At 41.5% G+C, this 25,326-nt stretch overlaps 1 protein-coding gene across 1 annotated transcript; it reads right to left on the bottom strand.

Moving 5' to 3' along the window:
- Positions 1 to 77: 77 nt before the first annotated feature.
- On the bottom strand, positions 78 to 25,296 carry NUDT6 (nudix hydrolase 6). Its single transcript, XM_079154025.1, has 5 exons — positions 24,828 to 25,296; positions 20,930 to 21,133; positions 16,678 to 16,733; positions 5,433 to 5,487; positions 78 to 667 (listed from the first exon to the last, which is right to left on the bottom strand). The coding sequence occupies exons 1-5, from the start codon at positions 25,030 to 25,032 to the stop codon at positions 231 to 233; spliced, it is 957 nt and encodes a 318-aa protein (XP_079010151.1). The 5' UTR covers positions 25,033 to 25,296; the 3' UTR covers positions 78 to 230.
- Positions 25,297 to 25,326: the final 30 nt, after the last annotated feature.

The following is a 25,326-nucleotide window of genomic DNA, read 5'->3' on the forward strand; positions in this document are numbered from 1 at the left end:
ACAACAAAAATTTTTAGAAAAATGTGTAAACTTCCCCCTTTTATATAGCACCTGTTACTCAGTGAAGATTACCTAGATTATAATGTTTTCCTTACATTTGTTTTATTTGAAAAGATTTTGAAATGTGCTTACACATGAATTTCCAACAAGGAAATCCACACATCAGGAAATCAGCACGAGCCCTTCAATCAGGCCCGTGTTCAGGCCACTGTACAATCTGGACAAACCAGTCACGTGCAGCTCCCCGGAGCTGGAGCCCCGAGCGCCGCGCGCCACGGCGGCTCCTCCGGCCCGGGCCTGGCGGGCAGTGCCCGGAGGTAGAGCTTGGAGGGCCGGCCCGCGGCCCCCGCCGGCAGCTCCTGGGCCGGCAGGTCGACCTTGTCAAACCCTTCCCTGTGCCCGTACAGCAGCAGCCTGGCGACCCTGCTGGTGACGGGGGTGGCGTTTTCAGCCCTGACCAGGTCGCCGAGGTCCATCCACTCGCAGCGGAGGCACTCGTGCGGGCAGCAGGAGATGTGGAAGGAGCGCGGCTGCAGGCGGCAGACCACGTACAGGTCCGACTTCCCGAAGGCCGCGGGACTGCCGTGCTGCTGCCGGATGCTCAGGAGGGACCTGAATTCCGACTGCACCCCAGTCTCCTCGAAAACCTCGCGAACCGCGGTATCTCCTGCGTGAAACAGATGCGCAGGCTGTGAGAGCACAGTCGGAGGCCCGTCACCGCCTGGGAGTTGAGAAGCAAGGCCCTCGGTTGGCTGTTGCGAGCACACTGCCTTCTCTATGTCCTGGACACCGGGATTTTCACTCCTTTACACTCGAGACGCTTTTGAAATACCGAGTGTTGCTTTGGCTTATTCATTTGTACGTTTTTAGGGTCACATCTTTTTAACCTCTTCCTTCTCCCTTTCCCAAAAGGTAAAAACATAGGTTGCAAAAGTTAACACGTTGCAAAGCTGCAGATGATAGTGGCCATATTTCTTCATTATTCTCCTGTTGCTGATTGTCGGTGAAAGCTGCCTAAACTTAAATATTTCAGAACTGAGCAGAAGCTGTCTAACCTTCCATAAAAGGTCACAGAGCTGAAGAATGTATGGAGCGAACTATGAAATGGTTCTGCTTTCTCCTGGTGATCCCAATGGGACTATCAAGCCTCCACTCACTGAGCAGATGCCTTTGTGCCTTTGTTTCTCTAGTAATGTTGCAGTGAAATCCCACTGCAGGAAGTTTTGGCATTGTCTTTGTTTCCTGAGATAAGATTTCACAGAACTTGGTTTCAGTCCTTTAATGCCCAAAGGCAATAGTGGTTTCATCAGAAGTTTTCAGAAGGCTAGGGAAATATAAAATGCATAATATAGCCAGGTGTGCTGGTGCATGCTTGTAATCCCAGCGACTGGGGAGGCTGAGGCAGGAGTCGTCCAAGTTTGAGGCCAGCCTCAGCAAATTAGCAAGACCCTGTCTCAAAATAGAAAGAACTGGGGAATGTGGCTCACTGGTAAAGCACCCATGTTTGATCCCCAGTACTAAATATATAAATAAGTATATAAATTAAAATTTTTTATAATACAATAAGGGTTTTCACATTTTACAATGATTTTTCAATTAAATGCATAATTCTTGTGGCAGGATTTTTATTATCATTACCATATTTTTGTGGTGTGTTTTCTGAACATCCAGAAAGACCACCTAAATGGATTTTGCCTAGCTTTGTGATGCTGTCTCTGGAAGCATCTATGAGAAGCCCTTAAAACGCTGCCTTCCTTGACTGCTTTTCTGGAAACTTCACTTGCCAGACAAGCTGTTGTTCAAATTCCTTCAAGTGCCTTCACTGCTGTTTGTCAAATAGTAAGTTAATGTCTTCTTAGTAACCCTTCCTGTAAAAGGCAGGCAGGGAAGAGGAAGCCAGAGAGGAACGGGCCGTCTCTGTGAGCCTGGCGCTGCGCTGTCTCTACAGTCCCCTGGAGGTGCGCTAGTTTCTCTGAGAAGCAGCTCTGGATAGATGCACAGGAAAAGTACTGTGTTCTAAAATTCATGACATTCAACTGCTATTTTTCAATTATACCCTGACTTCCCATATTGAGATCTGCCCACAGTCTCAACATGACTAGTTTCATATTTCAAAACTGAAATCATTGGGGTTGGGGGTGTGGCCCAGTGGTAGAACATGGATGGTAGGCGTGAGACCCTGGGTTCAGTTCAGTCCCCAGCATTGCAGGGAGAAGAGTCTGGGGGTGGTGGGGTTACAGCTGAAGGCACAGAAGAGTAATCTAGGTTAAAAGAAATGTTCCTTAGTAAGAAAAATAACTCTAATTGGTACACAATACATATTTGTTATTAAATTTATTATTCAAGATGGCAGTCCTAAAATTTTAGATAATGCCCCCAACTCTTGTGCATGTGTATTTTTGTTCTTTAAATGCTCTGAAAAATACCATGGGGACTCTGTCTAGCACCTAGTAGCACTAATGAAAAAGCTGGGTGCTGAGCTCATGAGCTCAGACTGTACAGAAGCACAGGGTGGGGTGCTGAGCTGCTGTCCCATCTGGGTAGTTCCGACCAGGCTGACTCCCAGTGGTGCATCACTGACCAAGCCTGAAAATGCAAGGGCAGGCCAAGTGCTTCCACAGCTGGACTCTAGCAGGCCCCTTCCACCTCGAGATGAAAATCTCTTCCTCAAGGACTTGCAACATGAATTTAAATGTTTTATCAAGATAAAGTGACTTTGGTTGTGCCTTTAAAATTATTTTAATATACTATAAGCTCGACTGAAGTAAGATATACTGTTTGATATATGTGAAGAATATAGGAAAAACTAGGTAGTTTTTGTTTTTATTTTTTCTGATTAAGAGATGTGTTTAGCTGGGCATGGTGGTGAGCACCTGTAATCCCAGCAACTCGGGAGCTCGAGGCAGGAGGATCACAAGTTTGAGGTTAGCCTCAGCAATTTAGTGAGACCCTGTTTCAAAATAAAAAATAAAAAAGGTCTGGGAATGTGGCTCAGTGGTTAAGCACCCCTGGGCTCAATCTCTGTTACCAAAAAAAAGGAAGAGAAAAGGGAGAGACATGTTTGAATACGTCATCATTGTGTTTTGTTGTTTAATTGCACGATGGTAATCAGTAATAAAATGGAGTTTATATTTGTTATCTCTATTTTGTAATATTTAATAATAGGTTTAGGTTGAAATGAAATAAAATAAAATAATAGGAATAAGTTTGCATAATGTGGGTTTTCCTGGCTCTGGTGCACTGATAATCTTTGTGACTGTGGATCGTTAGTCAGAGGTGACAGCATTTCCAGGACTGCAGTTTGTCTGTTGTGACCTCACAGACGCCTTAATCCCCAAGCCTGAGGAGTGTGTTCTACTTTGCATATGGCACTCTTACTTTTTAAAACACCACAGAGAATACTGCTTCACTTATTATTATCCAAGAAAGAAAGATTCCAAACAAATTTCCCAGTTAACCAGTGTATTTACTAGGATTTAATAATGAGTCCAATTAGGAGCGCCATGCACATGTGTGATGGAAGTATTCTTAAAATATGTTGCTTACTTTGCAGAATATAGGGTTTCAAGAAAATAAATCTACATAATGTTTGGCTTCATCATCAAGAATATTATTTCGTACTGCGTTAGAAAACAGAAATGTCCTCAACACAGTCCTTTCAGACCTCTACTGTCAGGGGTCATTTCTAGCTGCTTTTGGGTTTTATCACATAGCTTAATTTGTACTACACCCAGGTAGTATGGTGAATGACAAATGCTGCTCTTCTTAATTCCACATGATTGAGGTATGTGTATGATCTCTGAATGGTGGATTGTGATAACCACGAACACTTTAAACAAGTAGTGTATTTTTAATTACCTTGACTTAAAGGTTCTGGGGCCATACTTAACCCTCAACTTAATGTATTTAGCTTGGAAATGTGTTATTTCTTCATTTATATTTAAATGTAAGTCTGACATTCAGAGGATCCATAAAAGTTAATAGGAAAAAAAAAATGACTTCATTTGTGAAGGCAAGCCTCAGAGGGGGAAGCCACATGAACTCTGCAGATGGCGTTCCCCCAGATGGCTGGGGTAAGAATGCAGGGCCTGGCTTCCCTAGCCCCCATGCTCCCCCCCCCCCCCCCGGGCCTCATGAGGATGACGATTGAATAGGGGAGCCCACAGAGTAAGTGGCCTTCTCTTTTAGTGCCCACTCCTCAACAAACTACTCCTGTGCCACCACATGCCTGCCAGGACCTGAGCAAAAAGTCAGTCAGCTCCCAACCGAGATCTGATCCACTGTAGACGCACCTTAACGCGATCGGTTTGCTCACGGATTGTTAGGAGTTGGCTATACAAGGCATAGAGGGCATTCTGATCTGTAATAGCATTTAAAAATCAAGTTTCAGGTACACATACACTTTTTGTTTTTATAGTAATGGGGATTTTAACCAGGGGTGCTCTACCACTGAGCCACATCCCCAGCCCTTTTTATTTCTTATTTTGAGACAGGGTTTTGTTCAGTGGCTTAGGGCCTAAGTTGCTAAGGCTGGCCTCAAACTTGAAATCTTCCTGTCTCAGCCTCCAAAGTCGCTGGGATTATAGGAGTACATCACCACACCTGGCCAATAACATACACTTTTATAAATTAAAGTAAGTTCACAAAACTGCCATAATCTAATTGTTGGCTAAAGAGAATAGGGGATGTGCATATTAAAGAAAAAGTCCTGGAGAAATAATGTTGGTATCAAATGAACTATTTATTGATTAGAATGACACTGAATTTGATTCAATGGCTTAAGAACAGACAGGAAAATTGTTTCTATTCTGTTTCCTGTAAATTAGTGGCAAAAAGAATTCTTAGATTATTTCCTGTTTGTGTTAAATGTTGTGCTCAATAAGTTATTTTAGGGAACTATTTCTCACGAGACTTTCTCATGTTTTACTGTTCTGGCTTCCTAAGTACTCAAAATAGTAGATAAGATTCTTATAAAGAGAAGAATTACATCGTGCTAGCTCTATGACTGACTTTATTATATTGATGTCAAAATTAATTTAAAAGTTATTATTCACCTTTCTGTATACAATGGCAAAAAATTTGTGTTTTCTCATAGTTTAATTCCAACATCAGTTTTAGTCATATTCAGAATAACCCTCAATGCTAAGCTTTACTGATGGATATCTAAAGCTTTTTGTAGAAATTAATCTAGAGGTGGTACTAAACAGAATAAGTGTTAAGTTCCTAATGGAACTAATCAAACTAATGGAACAAACTGAAATGCTAGAAATTTTGCTGCTAATTTTATTCAGTTAGTAATCTCTCTGAAACTTTCTGACTTGGTCTGAAGAAATTAGAAAATTTAAATTTGTATTCTTCACTATAGGGCAAGATAAAGTAAACATGGATGTCCTCTATATTTTCAAGCTACTTAAAACATGTAAGATACATACCAAGATCTTCTCCAGGCTCCGACAGCCCTCCTGGAAACTTCCACATATTTTTCAACTGCAACATCAAGCAGAGAAAGTTTATGTAGCACTTGTTCAGTAACACTCTTGCACACACACGCACACGCACGTACACATACAGGTTCCACAGACCTACCCCGTGCGGATCCAGGCAAATGAGAATTGATTTTTTTCTAGCTCCCTGTCCCTCTCCTTCCCTCCTCCTTTCTGAGGGAGTTAGTGACTGATAAAATCTTTCCCTACCCTTTTCTTCAGGAAATAGAAGTGGTTTTATTGGTTAATGTGATAAAATTTGTATTAATGAAACTTTGGAGGGAAATATCTACTGCATTTGTATAATTTAAATTTCGCTGCTAGTTAACTATGAACAAATAGGAGGATCTTACAGATGCTGCTATAATTAAGTAGAAAGCACAGAATAAATGTAATCACTAAAGTATGCTATTAATTTTCATATCTATTTACTGTATTGTATTTCTAATCAGACATACTACTTTTAAGATTCTGTTGTCTATGTCAACGATTTTATGTAAAAATGTAATTGCTTTTCATGGGTAGTGTGAATAAAATTGATCAGTTCGTGTTTTCTCATGCATCACTGCTTTTTTTGGTGGGGAAGGGCAGGTAGGAAGGTTTGATCATTGGAATAGCATAGAATAGACTTGGAAATAGACTACAGATGATTATGAGGTGACATGGATGATATTGCTGTGGCTGTCAGGACTGCTTTGCCTTCTAGAGTTCTGTTCTATGTATCCATCACCATGAGGAAAGCTGAAGACTGACTGAGAAATCACACTCCTAAGGGGAGCGTCCTGTTGGCCGGGTCACTGCATACTCTTCATTCATAACACGAGCTGTGGCCCTCCTGCTGGCGAGCTTCATGGCCCACGCATTTCCTGGATGAGTGCTTCTCAAGGATGTGTCACTTCTCAACCATGCGGGCTTGGACACCAGTGGCAAGGTTCCCGGGGCTTCCCAGACTGCTGGTTAAGTGGGTGCAGCGTTCCGGCCTCCCACCCTTCCGTGTCTGGCTTAGGCTCGGTGCTGGTTTACAAAGTGCGTTATGCTTCACTTTAGAGATCTACCTCCTAGTCTCCACCTCAGAGCACTGCGCTGGGTTCCATTTTGAAACGGTCTCAGCAGCTTTGCTTCTGTGGAGACCACAGGCTTTTGTCTGATCACCACCATGAACTTTACTTGCAGCAGCAGCAACAACATGTTGTAACGGGGCAGACAGATGTCTCCTAAGAACAGTGAAAGTCAACTTTTAAAATCTTTGCTGAGACTTGGCTATGAATGATTGGAGACTCTCGATCATATTTGGAAATAGAGACTTGTCAGAAGGGGGAAAATGCTGGACAGCAGGATTGAAAAGAGCTCACACAAATCTGATTATTTTATAAGCCTTCAGCATGGCAAGATCAGGTATATTTTTATGCTAGTAAGTAGCTGTGACATCTCCTGGCATCACTTAGGTTCAAAGAGCTTATTTTCAAAAGTGTCTTTCTCCCCACAAAAGTCTGGTTTTGAGCCTGGGGTCTAAGTGCTAAGTGGAGAGGCGTAAGTCATGTGGTTTGAAACTTGGTAGATACTCCTGATCTAAGCAACAGCAAGGCAGGCAGGTCTTCCCGTTCTTCTCTTTATGTTGAAAAACTCAACAGGGTTAGCACTGTTACAATAATGCTAAAATATTAGCCAGCGTGTATTGAATGCTTACCACATTCTAGGCCCTGATCAATATTCTTGTAAGAACTAACACATTTAAGCTGCACAGAAATCCAACGAGGGTGTGTTATTCCCAGTTTGGAGGTGATGAGGTTTAGTCACTGGTCTGGACTCACAGCTAGTGTGAGTCCAAGTCCAGGCAATCTGCTTGTAACCATCTCTTAAGAAATTTGAAAAGGTGATTTGAGACCTCACTAGTCCTTAACTGTATGCTTTTTCATACACCTCTGGTATTCTCAGACTAACTGGAATATTCTGTATATATCCAATCAAAATTTATTTCTGAGACCTGCACTCCCCTAGGATTTGTGAATTTGGAGTAAACTTGAGTGTAGTGTTGAATGTGCTATCTGTTGCCTGTGTTATTACCTAGTGGTGCTTTTTTACCAATCCATCTTTCCAACATGTATCATGAGGAAAAAACTACTGAGGATAAGTTTGAAAGATTCAGCCTTCTTGAACTGATGGTATTTTTAATCTTTGTTCTTCTTTCCTGTAAAACACAAAACATCTCTAGGCTTCCAAGTATAAAATTCTGGTATTCTTTATTCCTCAGTCTTAATAGAGGCACTTTCCACTCTCTTTTAAGAAATACTTTTCTCAGATGTCCTTGTGCCCAGCTGCTGTGTTGGTACTGTGACCTCTTACTGCTCTAGGCTGGTGAGGTCATCTAGGTTCTTAGGCATACCAGAAACAGTGAATTATCCTTTAACTTACTAAAATGTATCGTTTCAAACAATATTTAGAGTAGTTCTGTCATATTTTGGAATGGTGGTTAGGATGACAAACTTTCTTATACATTTGCCAGTTACAAATCTGACGTGTGTATGTGTGTGTGGGAAGCAAAATAGTAGAAGAGGCAGGGACGGTCTCCTGGATTAATTCCTCTGCCATCCTTCCCTTCCCAGAGTCAGGAACTGCAAGGCAGAAAGGAGGCATTGCAGGTGTCGACAAAGGGCACACTGCTAGTACATTTTTCACTGATATGAACAGAAGGTAAGATACTTTCTCTGCAATAGCAAAGTTAAGAGCGCTGTTTCTCTTACATTTGTTCTGAAGGTAAACTCAAATCTATTTTAAGGTTTTCAGGATAGGTGAAAGAGCATGATTCATTTTTCTGATTCCTTTTTCTCACTTATTTTCCTAATTCCACAGACATTTTCTGTTTTCCTAAGCAGAGGCTTAGCTTAGGACATGGTTCCCTGGGTGTGGTTCCTGAAATCCTAACCAGGAGTTTCTGTAAACAAAACCCCAACAGACTACTAATTTCTTTCTTCTTGGTACTGGGCAGTCAAACCCAGGGCCTTGTACACAAGCCACTGAGCTATAACCACAGCCCTTTAAAACATTTCTTTTTACTTTAAGACAGGGTGTTGCAGAGTTGTTTAGGTTGATCTTGAACTTGAGATCCTCCTGCCCCAAGTCCCAGTGGCTAGGATCACAGGTATGCACCACTGTGCCTGGTTTACTAATTTCTTTCAGTCACATCTCAAGAAGCTGGAATGAGGGCCCCCACCTGCTTGCCTCTTCCCTCTGGCTCTCTTGTATTATTTGACCTTCTTGTTATGTCTTTATTCCCACCTGGCTAAATGCCAGAAACCTGGTTATCTTTCATTACCACCGTGTACTCTTTACTCCACCACTCTCTTTCTAGGGTTTCAACTTGCTGTATTGAGATAAATCTTATTATCTACACTATTGTCACTGTTCTCAATGACTTAGAAGCTGCCATCAAATCTCTCACATTTTGTCTAGTTCGTTCAGCAAGAATCGAGTGCTAGCTGCTAGGTGTACAGAAGCTAATGTAGAATACTGCAGACCCCGTCAGTCTCTTTATCATCGCGCTCTTTATTTTCTCCATCTTAGGTATTCGTTTTATTATTTGTATCATGCATTTGTCTGTTAGCTCTAGATGTAGAAAGTTTGTTTTGTTTACTAATATATGCCTGGTGCTTAAAAGGTCATACAGCACAGTATGAAAAGGAACCCAGTCATAGTTAATGAAGGAGCGTCCCTAACCTTAACACAGCTCTTCAGCACTCCTTTGTAAGGTCAAGCTACTGGTGGGTCTTTTATTGCTCAAAGTCATGGGGTTGGGAAGGAGAAAAGGCACACTTAAATGTCCCTTTTGGTCTGTGTTTTGAGTGTGTGCATGTGATCATGCTGAGGGTTACATTTTGTTCTATAAGAAACACTTCACAGGCCTGGGGTGTAGGTTGGTGGTGGAGTGCTTGCCTAGCATGTGCAAGGCCCAGACTCAATCCCTAGTACCACACACATGCTCAGAAACAAAACAAAAAAACCAGTAAAGGAGAATAGGCTTGAATGCCTAAAAATAATTCTAATTATTTATAATAAATATAGAAAATTTATTAAGTATGTAATTGTTGTTTTGCTTAAATTCCACCTAATGCCAAAATACAGTAACCGATTCCTTTTCTCACTAAATTTTTGCCAAATATACATCCGTACTTAATTTGCATATTTTGTTCTTAAATGGATCACTGCTTATAACTTAAAAAATTGAAACTATTGAAGATTATCATTCCTACTTAATATGCAAAGAAACCACTATCATACATAATTTGAATCTGCCTAGCTTTTACCAGTGCCAACATCCTAGGAGTATAGGGGGAATATGGAAATATGACTAGATTCTGAAGCAATACTTTATCAAACCAAGACTGACAGTTCTAAACATCTACAGAATTTGGAAACCCAAGTTGCTAGTTCAGCAGTTCTCAAACTTCGCAGCACAATCACCTAGAGGACTGGTTGCTGGGCTCCACCCTGCAGAGCAGCAGAGTCCACAGGTGGGGCCTTCTGTACCTGCCTAGCTGGGCCTCCGCTAACCAATCTGCACTGCCAGCTGACTCCCTTTCAGGAGTCACCAACAAACTGCAAGGCTGTAGGAGGACAAAGGTTACTTCCTGCACTCTCCTGTGCTCTTGATTCCTGGAAGCATCTCTCCTACAATCTGCTTTGCTGGCTGCAGCTCTTTCACATAGTATCAGCAAAACCCTGCTTGTGGTTTTCCTGACATCTGTGCAGACACCAGCATCAGGTGAGTAGCACGTCCTCTGAGAGATTTTGAGTTGTGGTGATGCGTCTTCCCAAATGGAGAGATCCGCAACCCACCAGAATGGCGTTAAACTGAAGACATCTGGGATACAGCAGAAGGCAAATGAGGCATTTTCTGAGTTTCCTTTACCCTATTAAAGGCAGAGATTTCTGAGAATGAAGCTGCTATTAATCCAGTGTGTGTGGAGTAGAAGGCACCTGGGGAGAGGGGGGAGCTTTCAGCTAGGAATTGGACTGACCATTAATGAGTACCTGGAGGATAAACTGCAGTAAGCAACTGTCAGAAACTAGCTGCCATACCTTGCATGTGCCCCTAGGAGCCCTTCCTCTTGTTATGTTGATATAGAAATCCTTACCCTTTGGACTCGGTGCTGTTAATCTAGCTGTTGTCAGTTAACTTGCACCAGTACCACCACTGGCAGAAAGAATTCTCAATTCAACTTTATGACTTCATCTCTCTCACTGAATTTTCCCAGTTGCAAAATGGTGATAACAGGTTGCTATGATGGTTATTTTAAGTGATTAGTCAGGAGTGTACAGGCTAGCATAAAACTGGGTAAGCATTCACTGGATGCTAAATGCTGTTCCTAAAAACAAAATCAAGCTTAATGCATTAAATTTTCTCAGAAGTTGCCTCTTCTGTTATAACATTTCACTCAGCAAATTCTTTTTACATTTGGATCAATTTTTGTCGTTCAAAAGGAAATCAGGATGACTGTCCATATGTATGTGCACATTTGTACGTTTCTCACACACAGGTCATGCTTTCTTGACCTTTCTATGTGCCGTCACACTTGACAGCCCTGAACATTCCAGACTAGGACTGAGTATGGAAGGACTGAGGATTATCACTCTTACGTGAAATGAATAATTTTAGACTTTGCCTAATCTTTATTTCTTTACTTTTACTAAAGATAACATAATTTGAAGCCAGAATCTTGCTTACACTACACTGTCTATGTAATTTTGGGCAAATTATTTAGTCTCTGTGACTTTGTTTCTTCACCTATAAATTGGGAATAAAAACTCATGGATTGTTGTGAAACACTCAAGTCTTCAAGTAAAGACGTGGCAAACATGAAATGATGCAATGGGACATTCCTTGACTGCTCAAACACAGCTATACACAAAGAAAACTCAGAACAGTAAAGACATATATTCAATTGTGGAGAACTACATTTTTCTTTAAATGATATATTCATGTGCCAAGACAGAGTATGTTTATATAATTAATTAATTAATTTCCAAAAAGATTATTAAGATATCAGGAAGAAGAGAACTCATTTCTCTCCCTGTGCGTGTGCCATGAATGTTAACTTTAGGTACTAAGTGAGGCACTTTGTGCATAACTAAAGTTTAACATTTTAAAATAACCAAGTTAAAATTTCCCTGTGACAAGACACACTCCAGAATTGCACCAGATGGAAAAGCTCTGTGGGTTGCTTAACCTTCCTTTCCTAATGTGATGTCTGACAAGTCCTCACTTCCAAATAACTTATTTCAAAAAATGGTGACTTAGCTCTAGACACACGAGGAATGTGGATCACTGCAAATTCACTGTTATCTCCACACTGAACTCTCCTGATCTCTCTGGCCTAGGACAGTGATTGGTGTGTTACTGTTCATACTTTTCCACTACTTCATCCTTTGCCGACAATTGTTTTTACCAGATGATTCCTAAAATCAACCCTTACCTGGGCTTAGAACATGGTACTCGGTTCTGTCTTTGGGGCAGTGCTTCTCATGGGCCCACTTTCCCTGGGGTGGCACCATGCTACATCATGGCATGACTCCACAGGGCACCATTATATAGGGTATGAGAGCGGGAACTGCAGCCATGGGGAAGTCATGACAATCCCCTGTGAGCTTACTTAAGGCCGGGTGGTGAAACCTAACCCAACCACATCAACACTTGCTCTATAGCAAGTCCTGTGGGTGAGAGCCACTGTCTGGAGTCAAAGTGTTTGTGGGTTATGAGGGAGGAAGTTGTAAAGCACAAATGTGTTCATGAACGAGTGGTCTTATACCTCTTTTTGGTACCACAAGAACCTAGGAATTGATACATAGCATCTTTTCTGTGCTCAGTAATTCATCAGGAGGAATGTGAATGTGTGGGTACTCCAATTTAAATATCTTTTAAAATTCAATCTCAAATGCCCTCTAGTGAATTCATCAGTTCCCCTCCCACTGTCCCCTGAATCTACTGATGATACCCTTGTTCCAGCACCCACTCCCAGCTCAAAATAGTGAATGATTTAAAACTTACTCCTTTTCTTAACTGACAAAGTTATAGTTAGTTCCTAGAGACATCTTTCCTCTTTTTCTCATATCACTACCTTGGTACAAGTCTTCCTTTTTTTTTTTTTTTTTTTTTTGTTATTGTTGTTGTTGGTGCTGGGGATCAAACCCAGGGCCTGTGTGCATGCTAGGCAAGCACTCTACCAACTGAGCTATATCCCCAGCCCCAAGTCTTCCTTCTAATCATCTTAATTACTAAAGCAGTGATCTGGCTAGCTTCTCTGACTGTATCTCTGTTTGCATCCTCCCATACCCTATGGATTAATAAGCATTAATAATGATGTTTTATTAACATAATTTTCCTTACTGCACGCAAAAGAAACATATAAACTATAGCTGCAATCACCAGAAATTGATCAAAGCTCCTGAACAAATAAAGTACTTATAAAATATCTTTAAAAATAAACATTTTCAGTAATATGGCTTTGTAACACAGCATACTGTTTCGTGTCTAGACTCTGTGCAATGGGATAACAATACTTAGCTAATGTTATCTTTCAGGGAGCTCTTAAATCTACTACTTAAAAAATCCAGATTCTGTTAAAGAATACACACAGAAAATCATAAATATATGATAGATCTCATAAAAAGAAGAGTATCTTCAGTAACCATAAGCCTGGGTCCATATGTAGCTATTATCACTACTTAGACTTTCAAGTCTAAGCTCATCATAAGGTAGACTGGACTTGAAATACAGCTCAAAGAGGTAGAACATAAGAGGAATAAGAAGACTATGTAGATATCATGCATGAATACAGACTGCCTTGATAGAATTAAAACCAAGGGCATCATTTCTGGACTTCTTTCATGTAACTTATTATTTTAGGTCTGTTTTCCTTTATTTTTAGCTGTAAGTTACATGTGCCCACAGGCTGAATACAAAATAGCCAACTATAATTTAAAATTTGATAAAATTTTGAAGAAATAAAAACTTGGTTGCATAATTCAATAGCCACTCAACAGTGAAGCCTAAGCACAGGCCCGACAATCTAGCAAAACCTAACAAGTGCCTGCAAGAAGCTGGAACATCCAACTGCCTTAGGACTTGAGGATCCCACCTTGTCTGCTCATCATGTGGCAGGCAGACCTGCTAGGTGGTGAGGGGTTCAAAAACGGGTCAGACAATACAGTTTTCCTTTTTATTTAACAGAGATGAAGTATTTTTTCATATCTGATTTCATTCATGCTAAATGGCTGAAACTTTAGCTTACTGGAAGTAAAAAAAAAGGGAGGCAAACTTTAAAAAATTTTTTTTTCAAATATATATTTTTTAGTTGTAGATAGACACAATATCTTTATTTTTATGTGGTGCTGAGGATTGAACCCAGTGCCTCACACATGCGAGGCAAGCACTCTACCACTGAGCTAGCCCCAGCCCCCAGTGAGGCATAATTTTAAAGTAAATATCAAATAATGGTTCTATTTTTTGACTACATGGAAAAAATTTAAATATGTATCATCCATCAATTGAATAATAATATTTATGGTGACAGAAGGTAATGACAAAAGATTTACAAAAGAAACCCATGGAAATTTTAAAAGTTCACCACTAGCTTAATAATTCAGTTGTCTGCTTATATCATATATGTACAATTTACACATGGTTCACAAATACTTTTAGATCACTTAAAATCTTGACCCTGTTCTAAGGTACATTTTATAAACCCATTTCTGAAAATAATCTATTATGTATTTGTCCTTTCTACCCTATCTCAAGAGATGGCTATCATTTATTCAAAATTCAGTTAAATGTGAAAGAACTATAAAACACTTTCGACTCTTTTTTTTTTTTTTTTTTTGCCTTTTGATCTTTTATTACTCAAAGAAGCTTCCTTTTCCAACGTAGCTTTCTGGCTCCATGCTTGTGCCTTCGACACTGTGACAGCCATTTCCTGTTCCATAAGGAGAGCCTGGCTGCTCCTGCCAGACACCTCTAGCACACGGGGAGCCCCTCCTGAAGCTGGGTCTGCTCTGGCAAGGAGGGAAGCCCACGGCGTTGTGTCAGCAGCTGGGCCACCCTGACTGCCTCTGAGTGCCCAGCCCTGAGGAGGCAAGATTCTTCACACTCTTGTAGGATTTCCTGATTTGGAAGTATTTCTAACTGTGTTTGGAATTATTAGAATAGTTATGGATTTAAATTAAATGATACAAATAACTCCTTAAACATATACAACTTAATTTTGAAAAATTCAACAACAGAAAAATCTTGACACTTCTGGATACCCAGTGGTTACTGGTGAAGTAAAATCTTAATAAAGGAACTCCCTTATGTGTACACAGGACTGTGTATCAATTTCAGTCATTAGCTATTTCTGTGAATAGACATCTTGTTAATAATATTCTTGCCAAAAAAAAATATAGCTCTTTCTTGTCACACAAATAAAAAAAGAAAGAAAATACTGTGCACAGCCTTCTGTTATGTACTTATTGCTATAAACATTGATGGAAATGCGAACAGATCACTAGAGCTGTGCTCAAGACCATCCCGCCTGGCAGAGCCTCACACTGCTGCACACTTCCAGCTTCACACTCTCATGTACTTTCAGGTCCTAGAATGAATTCAGTGCACAGAACAGTGCAGAGAGTTGACAAATCCTTCTACAAGGAAGGTACGATGACTATTTTAGAGGTGAGGAGATGGGTGTGCAGACTTGCCCAGGGGGCAAGGGGTCATCCTGACACCCAGTCTGCTGTTGGCATCCCCTCCCGCATCTGGCTGCTATTGTTGGGCTGATGTGAGTGTTATGATTCCATTAGCCGCCCCATAAACCATCACCACCACTCCATCATCACGACTGAGATCTGTCCATGGCTGGCTGTTGACCTTTCAAGTCTAAACCCATTCAGTCGTTCTCACCAACTGTATATATCTCTCCTCCAATTTAAATGCAAAATTGATTGAGGGCTAGACAACGACTTTAGGTACTTTCTATATAAATTTTTGTTGATGATAAAAAGCTTTGAGTTAGAATTCTGCCTTAAGTCTCAAAATTTGCTTATTTCAGAATGACTTTAAGATAACAATTCTGAGAAATATAATACTGATTTCAGCCATCATTACAAACATTAATTTAAAATTTAAAAACATATAGGGAAATATTTAATTCTGTTCATTAATATTTACTGAAGTCTTGGAAAATATAATTATTTTCTCTCACTGAGTTGTAACTTCTGGGCATGAAAAATCTAATTTCTACTCATGATACTGTTCTCTGTTGCATCAGCTGCCTAGACTCCTATTCTGGTATGTGAGGCACTTTGCATTAGTTCCCAGTCTGGCTCTCAGGTGAAAATCTTAACATTCCTACATTCTTGACCATTGTGAGCGCCTAGCTGTTACTTCCACACCGTGCCAGTCCCTTCCTGAACTCTGTGCCATTTCACATGCAATTCCAACGTCTCTGCTTGCTTTTTTCCATTCTTTTTTAAACCTGCCCATCACCTCCTACTCATTCTCCAAGCTTGTTTTAAGTGTTGCCTCCTCTGAGAAGTCTTCAGGGGCTCCTTAAGTCAAAGTTAACTGTCACCATCTGCCTTATGACTGCCTGTTCAAGTAAGCAGTAAGCTGCAAGACTTCAGGGACAGTGTCTTACACATTACTGTACTCTCAGCACCTGGCACAGAGTAGGAACGCAATGAATGCTGAGTGGTGGGAGAGCGTCTTGGTGATGTTATTGATGCACAGCTGACTTCCCAACTGAAGAGCCGTGTATGATTCTCCTGTAGCCTTAGAAATAACTTTTTTTTTTTTTTTTTTTTTTTTTTTTTTAGTAGTACTGGGGATTGAACACAAGGGCACTCTGCCACTGAGCTATAACTCCAGCCCTTTAAAAAAATATTTTTAAAAAATTTTTGAGATAAGGTCTAAGTTGCTAAGGGTCTCACCAAGTTGTTGAGACTGATCTTGAACTTAGGATCCTCCTGCCTCAGCCTCCTAAGTTGTAGTTCTTTTTGACTTAAAAAAATATCTAAATGATCTATAATTGCTTAGAAATAACTTTCAGATTCTATAATTCCTTAAATTATAAATTCCTTTAAGTTTCTACAATTTCTTAGGCATGTCAAAATTTCTCCATTTTCCAAACATTTGGAAAGCATTTATAATGCAGAAGTAACTTACTTTATTTCGATCTTGTACAACCAATATTTTTCTAGTACTTTCATCAAATACAGCTCCTGTTAGGAAAAACAATAAAAGATAACCAAGAAACATTAATTTCATTCTCTTAGACTCCTCCCATATTTAGTCTGTGGTCATCAAAATCCTACCCATGCTTAAGGGCCTAGTTCAGATACCACCTCATCCTTGAAGGCTTGTAAATCTCCAGAGCAAGGAACTGATTGTTCAATTTTTTTTTTTTTTTTTAAATGAACTTAAGAGTACCAGTGATGCTAACTTGTAGCATCATCTGTTCAAGCTTCTCTAGGTTGTCTATTCTTCTCGGTACACAGTTGAACAAATTAATCTTTCTATTCTTTCACAGTATTTTCTTTATAGTGTTTGCACAATGTCAAGTGCTTGTTGCAGTCCACTGGGCCTCTATAATAAACCACCACAGACTGGTGGCTTATCACAACACAATTCGATTTCTCAGTTCTGCTAGGTGGGAACTCTAAGATTGAGGTCCTGGAGGCTGTCTGAGGAAGGCCCACTCTTCAGTATCTTCTACCTATGTCCACACACTGTGGAAGGGCAAACAAGCCCCAGGGCCTCCTTCATGAGGGCTCTGATCCCACTGCCCAAAGGCCTCACCTCTTCACAGCCTCCCACTGGGGCTTAGGCTTCAACGTGTGAATTTTGGAGGAGTACACTCAGACCATGCAGTGCTTGCAAGTGTTTACTGAATAAATGCATTTACTTTTTCATTCTTCTTGACTCACTGTACAGAACTCAGGCCTATGACTCCTAAGAATCCAAATCCCAGCATCTCAATATTCAGTTTAGGACCTTTCAGAAGCTAGTGAGCTTTCTTTACCATGTATGCATACAACTTTATAACATATAACACAAACACTTATTTAAGTATGTTTAAGTTCTAATCCATTTCTTTCATTTCCTCATTAATCATACATACTACTCAGTGCACTGTGGATTTTGCTAGATGATGGGAATTAAAAATAAGGTATTCTCATTGTTTTTTAGTATTTCCCTTTGAGTGATCCCAGGTCAAAAATATAAACAACACTCTAATGATCTGTACTAGGTTCCTTTAAATGGGATAACTTAAACACATTTGAATCGACATCATGTGGGAAGATATTTTCCATATATTCAGCCATTCTTTCAATACTGAGTTCATACACATAACATATGGTAATATATACTATATAGAGATAAAATACGTAAAGGGAATAGGTATTTGTAACACGAGGAAAAGGAATTGAAATGAAACTGAAATAAAAACACCAGTGTTTTAAAGCAAGAGTAAAACCAAATGAGGTGTAATTAACGATGATGGATTCTATAATAAAATGTCAACTATGATGAACTTGGACTTTCCAAAGGACAGCATTCAAGGAAACTTACTCTTACAATATAATAATTTGTGATTAGCCACACTGAATTTTCCCCTAATGAATTCACTAGGAACAGGAACACAGGACCAGCACTGCTAAAGCACAACTTGAGCGACTCCTGCTGGTCACAGCGTAAAAGCAAAATCAGTCCAAGGTCAGGGATCTAGTGGAAATTCCCAGGATACAGCCATGATTAGCCAGTCACTGTGCTCAGTGCTTTGTGTGCATTATTGTCTCAGATGCTCATCACTCTGAACATCCAGAATGCTTGAGTTCAGGCAGCTGATGGGGAGAGTAGGGCCTGGCAGCCAGTCTGGGCTCCAGGCAGGCACTCTTTACAGCACGACACGGCTCTCCAAGGGCTGACATTTCCACTTGAAGGTTCAACATTTTTGGGTGCCTGCTTTAGGCCAGGCTGTTCTGGGCCTGAGGATACAGTGATGAACAAGATTTAAAATACCCACCGTTAGGGAGTTGATATTATTGTGGGGACAGAATTTCTAATTGTGTTGAGTGCTATAAAGACAAGTGGATCTTATTAAAGGGACAAAGACTGATGGGATTGGTGGGCAGGAGGGCCCTATTTTAGACAGAAGGGTCAGGAGCTTGTCTAAGGAGGGTTAGAACCCTCAGCTGTCAAGAACTGGACAAAGCTCTGGGGAAGCACACTGCAGGGGGAGGAGCCAGTAGGTGCAAAGCCAGTAGATGCAGGTTTATAGGGTAACCAACTGAAGAAGTCACAGCTCACTCTGGTACAGCCATACTAACTTCTGTTGTTCAGAACATCAACTATTTTTCTCCACCTAAAAAACTCTGTATTAGCTTGTTCCTATCCCCAAGAGTCACCTCTGATCCTAGTTATCCTTTATTAATGGTCAAGTTCCATATCTCCCATTCCTGAAGTCCTCTGGAACTCCTAAGCTATACAACACAATACAATACTGTTATAAACAGGTCTTTCACAGGATACTCTTTGTTGGGAGAAATCCTAGTTCTTGGCTCACAGCAGTTATTCTCTTAAGTGTGTAAGCTTGCAGAGAGGAGCATTCCACTCTGACCACCTAGGAATGTAAACAACTGCCCCCAAATTTACCTAGTGTTACCAAGGGAACCCGTATAGGGGGGTGGTGGTCTGATCCCCCATGGCACATTGTGATTGGGTTAAAAGCCTATAAAATGTATGGTTTTTCCTGCAATAAATGAGTTTGCAGGTTGCTCGCCACAAGCCTGCTTTTACCCAACTCCCGGGGTCTGGGTTATGACTCTGTTGGCTCTTACCTGTGCCTGAGCTAGCCTGGCACCCCTACAACTCTTCACGAATATATCACCACTATAGTACTGATTGCAAACGCAATCAGAAGTCCATGCTAATGAATGATAATTATCTCTATGACTGTCCAATGAAGTGTGAGGCTGTCACCCAATTATCAAGTACAATTTTTGAAATAAAGCTGAATGGAAAGCTTAAGGCTTCAGACACAGAAGACATTACTAGACTTCTTGAACAACTCCTTTAAAACACTTCATATGTGCAAAACAGTTTTAAAACTCTTGTAAATTATATAAGATTACTACTTAAGATCATTAATCAATTACTATTAATATGTATTCTTGCTTTCATTTATTTAAAGTCATAAGGAATCCTTACTCTGTTCTGGAAATCTAGTAATTTCCTTAATCCTGGTTCTTAAAGGCTTTTGGTCCTGAGACCAAAAGCAAAAACAGCCACAGGAAAATTATTAGAAATGTCAATTCTTAGGTCCCACCCCAGACCTACTGACTCAGCAGTCTGTTTTAATAAGCCCTCTGATTTTCTTTTTAAATATATATATTTTTTAGATGTTGATAGACCTTTATTTTATTCATGTGTTTAAATGTGAAGCTGAGAATCAAACCCAGTGCCTCACACATGCTAGGCAAGTGCTCCACCACTGAGCCACAACCCCAGTCCTGAAGCTCTCTGATTTTGATGCACTCTACTATGTGAGGTCCCTGTTTTTATTGGAAGATAGTATTCTTTCAGTTTATGTTTCTGAAGCTAATCAAAATTCTACACTATGGTTAAATTATGCTATTTTAAGTAACTGGCACAGTAAAGTAACATAAATGTCTTTAAGAAGTAATATTCAATTTGGTTTGCTTTACCTTAGATTCAACCTGTTATCTTTTACCGTACACTCATATATCCAGTACAAGTATGTGATAGGAATATGAAAGTTGTCAGAATCAAAACAGATTCACTGGGTCAACCCTAAGCAAAAAAGAAAAGTAAATAAAGCCTGGAGGTTATGAAGGGTCTTTCACAAGCACCATTGTCCCCCCCCACAGCTTGCAGGGGCCATTGCAACAACATAAAAAAATGGCCTCTACCAGGACATCTGCCCTGCAACTGTTTGTTCAACCTTGGACTGCTGGACTTTTACTATTTATCACTGTGGTCCCATGATTATCCTTTCCAAATACCTGCTGCAACTCTCCTCACATCTGTGTTTCAAATTTTACCCTGGCCTCAACTTCTTTGAATACACTCATAGTTTACTATGGCACCTGTATTCCCATTGCAATACTTTGCTATTTCCAAATAAATTTTATCCTTTATTTTGCTTATTTAGGTTGAATGAATTTACTTCTGATCCCAATTCCTACTGTTTGAGAACCTGTTTTGAGAATTCAACTCTGCATGTGCCTATCTATTCTTTGTACTGTCCTCTGCTGATCTGTAAGGTAAACTTCATTTATTTGAAAGCCATGAAACAGTCCCAAGGAAGATAATCACTGAACTAAATCATCCATCAAAGAAAGAAACCGGGTGAACCCTAAAAAGCCAATTCTATCAGCATGAGTTTGAAGCTGACCTGCGACTCCCACTTGATGTGTAGCATACCCTGGTAATCTGCTGGGCCCTTCTCCCAGCCACAGTGTCAGCGTCGAGGAGTCCGACTCTGCATGGTGAAAGCAGAAGCCCAGGGAAGCAGCGGGGGCAATAAGTTGGCTTTGGAGGATGGGAACATGCAGCCAGACGGCTACTCTACCTTCTGATCGCCACTGATGCACTGCAGCTAGAATGCAGGAGATAAAAATGTGTAAAGATTTCCAACAAGACAAGTGGAATGAGCTAAACCTCAGCTCTGGGCATCAGTTCCTCCAGAAAGCCATCTTTAGGGATGTACTTCCTCACTGCTTAGCTCTCTGGAAAGAGATCCCGAAATGTCCTGTTCACATGAGCAGCAAGGATACTACCATGTTTTTCATAATTACCACATCGTTTATGATTTTCCACCAGACTTAACAGTCAGTACATGCTGATCTTCACATCTATACCTGCTGAAGATAGTATGTGACACACAAGTTGCAGAATGGACAAATAAATTGATTTAAACAAAAGAGTAATATTTTAATGCTGTTTTTCTTTTTTGTGAGGCTGGGGATCTGCCCCAGGGCTTCTTGCTAGATAAGTGTTCTACTACCGAGCTATATCGCCTGCTAATGCTGTTTCTTTTACCACCCTTAGTTTTAATCTTTAAGGACTTTTACTTGTCCCTCCTTTAAGAATTGTGTCATAATTATTTTTGGTTTATAAAGTTCAAGATGGTTGAAAATATATAATTATTTTAAAATAATATATGCTAGTTCTAGAAAGTCTTGAAAACAAAAATATAATTAAGCTTCATATTTTAATAGTTTGAAGAGAAAAAACTAAAAATTTATTTTTTTCATGAATTTTATAAGTAACATCATACCATATATAGCTTATATCACATCTTTCACAACATATTTTAAACACTCTGGGCTAATTTGCTAAAATTTTTTGAATATGAACGTCTAATAACTCCAAGTTTTCCATGTACAGGTATTCATAAACTACTTAACTCACCTTCTACTCATAGGCATCTATATTGTTCCTAATTTTATTATAAATAATTCCACAATGAACATGACAGGTTTTCTTTGAATTTTTTAGTTTCTCACTTTATTACATAAGATTAAGTCAGGGGAAAAAGATGACAATTCATTTGAACCTTACTAAGTTTCAGATGCTTTACAACCATGAAAGACAAATGTGTGGGTAATAAAATGAATACCTCACAACTGAAGAGATTCAGAACGCTCTCCTGATCACTTTGTCCACACATCATCTCACTTGCTCTCTGCCCCACCCTGAAGTGTGGGTCTTGGGAAGCTTCAGCACCTGTTCAAGGGTGGCATGCCTTTCCCCTCCCTTCCCTTCCTCAGATCTGCAGCAAGCTCCTCCAATGTTAAGGATCACGCTGTCTCCCTCTCTGAAAGCCGGTGTTGCCCAGCTCAGTGCCAGGTCCACGGGGCCTTTAACAGGCTTGGTCTGATTTAGCATGCCATGTTGCTATGGGATCAGATCCTTCTCCCCTTGTTTCTCTGATTAAATCTTTAAAAAACTGAGGACTAATTAAAGCAATACACACAAATCTTAAGAGTGGAGTTGTTGAGTTTTGACACATGCACATGTGTGTACACACATGAACTTTAAGACTGCAGAAATTTCTACCAGTCAGTTCCCATGTGCTCCTTCCCAATCTTTCAGATCAAATAAAAAAGTCGTTTGTTATTTGTTAGTTTTGCATCTTTGCACTCTGCTTTGGAGAGTCCATCTGCTTCCACTGTTTCAATCAACCCAAGGAAGGTGCGTAGTCCTGACCTCACTTTAACTCTGAACTGCCAGCTGTCTGGCTGCTCCACACATTTTTCCAAGACTGTCACTTCAAACTTCTCTAAGTACATTCAAAACAAATGCTATACCCCAAACTAGCTTCATCTGCCAGCTTGTTCATTTCTGGCACCAATGCTTGAAGTAAGGACTCATTTTTAATCCCTTCCTTTCTCCTTTTCTCAAACTTAAGTGATATTTTTCTTCCACCACACCTTCAATCCCCATGGCTTTTTTTCATCCCTCAAACTCCAGCTCATGAAAGTTCACCTCTTTAAAATCTCTAATCCCTGAACATGTGCTATTATGTGAACTTAAGGAGTACTTACAATGTCTGGATTATTAGAACTCATCCCAAGTTACCTAATGACATTTCTTCTACTGACATTTCTGTGTTATCCTATTTAATATTCTATGCAGTTGTAATCCTCCAGTTTACCTTGGTATTAAGCACCAGTGCTCAATCCATATTTATTAAATAATTGGTTGCTGTTATGGTTTCGATGTGGTGTCCCCCAAAAGCTGACGTGTGAGACAATGCAATAAGGTTCAGAGGAGGAATGATTGGGCTGTGAGAGTCTTAACCCAATCAGTGAATTAGTCCCCTGACAGGGATTACCTGAGTAGTAAGAGAAGCGGTGGGGTGTGGCTGGAGGAGTTGGGAATTGCAGCATGACTCTGGGTATATATTTGTATAGGGGAGTGGAGTCTCTGCTTCTCTCAACCCTCTCCGGCTGTGAAGTCCTCATGAGCCCCATGGAATGGAGCTGGCTTTCTATGGACTAAGACCTCTGAAACTGTGAGCCCTAAATAAACTTTTCCTCCTCTACAGTTATGGTACAGTCACTTAGTCCCAGCAGTGAAAAAGTTGACTAAACAGTTAACTAAGGTGGCACAGAAAGACTAGAAACACCCATGCAATGTAGTATTTGAATTACAATTATCCATCTAACTTCTAAGTTCTTAACAAAATGGGAACACTAAAAGAATGGTGGACTGCATGTGTGAACAGCTGGGCAACTTTTGTTAATGTTATTCATAATCAGTTCAATTTATTTGAAAAGAACCAAGACAGACTTCCAATCAGGCTTTCTTATATATTTTAGGTTCTCTCTGGAGGCACTATCAGTTTTGTTTGACTCCATTACAACAGAACTGGCAATAGGCCTGGGGACAGCAAGGGACAAGAAGACCAGACCTAGAGCCAAGGGAAGTTACTTATTCTCTCCATGCCTCGCTTCCATCATTTAAAAAATAATTTTCAAAGAATGAAACAATTATTATTCAATAAGTTTTTTAATATTCAACCATCATTTAATAATTACTGAATGACACAAAATCTGCTTTATTAAAAATGTTATTTTAGAATTAATAAATTAGTTTCATGTATGTTACATCTGATTACATTTATCCAGTAATCAGAGCTGGCATTATTCACAGAAGCAACCTAAGAGGCAAATATTCTCAGAGACGAAGCCTGTGGCAGAACCAGGATGTGCACCGCCGCATCCAGCCCGTTTTCAGGGCCCGGCCTGGTCACCCCTGAGGTCGCTGCTAAGCACCGCGGGAGCCATGCATACCCGGCTACCCCACACGCACGGGCCCCGCAGGACGGACTGGTTCTCTCGGAGCCCGAGTGGGAACCGACGCGAGACGGCAAGTCGCTGGCCGGGGTGAGGGTGACCAAACAAGGCGCCGACCGGCCGACCGCACGTCGAGGCGCTCACCTGCCCAGCTGCTCAACAGGGCGAAGCTCACCTGAGGCTCGCTGCCCAGTCCACGGCTGCACGTCCGCGCTACGCCCACTGACCGCGCGGCCCGCGGCTCCCCTGTCAGGCGCTCCTGGGGGGCGAAGGCCCTGCCAGGCCTCCTGCCCAGGCCTCCTCCCAGGAGGGCCCACTTGCAGGGCCAGGGCAGGGTTCTCCCGCCGCAGCCCGCGCGCCAAGTGGAAACCCGCTCCCGCCCCCAGCCGCGCGCGCAGCGGTCCACCCGCCACCCCGCGCGTCCCCAGCGGGAGACGGCGGGCCCGAGGACGCCCCTCCCACCCCCCGGCCGCCCGCGCTGACACTTGCCCCGCAAGGCGCTCTCGAAGGCGGCGGCGTCCAGGCGGTCCAGCGCGGCCAGGTGCACCGACACGCCCCCGAACCTGTCGGGCTCGCCGCGCAGCTCGCCCGCGTTCCCAGAGGCCGCGCGGCGCCCAGCCGACGGCCCGAGGGCGACGACCCGCGTCCGCGCCAACACCAGCGCCGCGCGCCAGCAGCGCCCGACCGGCCGCATCGCGTCCCGTCCAGTCCAGTCCCGTCGCGTCCCGTCCCGACGTTCCCCGCGCCGCAGCCCGGCCGCCGCCGTAAACCTCAGAAGAGCGCCGCCACCGCCTCTGACAGGCGGGCGGGTTCCCGCTGTGCACAGCCACGTCGCGCAGACGGCGAGTCCCTGTGCTCGCCCGGCTCCGGAAAAGCGGGGAGAACCCTTCCAGCCAACCGATGTGAAGGGATGGGGCGGGGGAACGAGCTGCCCACAGTCCTCTCCTTCAGGGATTTACCACCTACTCGTTGCTTCCATTCATCGAAC

Source organism: Sciurus vulgaris (assembly GCF_902686455.1).
Source record: "Sciurus vulgaris genome assembly, chromosome: 9".
In the NCBI taxonomy this organism is placed as follows: domain Eukaryota; kingdom Metazoa; phylum Chordata; class Mammalia; order Rodentia; family Sciuridae; genus Sciurus; species Sciurus vulgaris.

Coding starts and splice junctions, on each gene's coding strand:
- NUDT6 (XM_079154025.1), bottom strand. CDS start 25,032: ATGCGGCCGGTCGGGCGCTGCTGGCGCGCGGCGCTGGTGTTGGCGCGG. Junction 5,488..16,677: donor TTGTACAAGATCGAAATAAA/GTAAGTTACTTC, acceptor TTGATGTTGCAG/TTGAAAAATATGTGGAAGTT. Junction 668..5,432: donor GGAGCCTGGAGAAGATCTTG/GTATGTATCTTA, acceptor TGTTTCACGCAG/GAGATACCGCGGTTCGCGAG.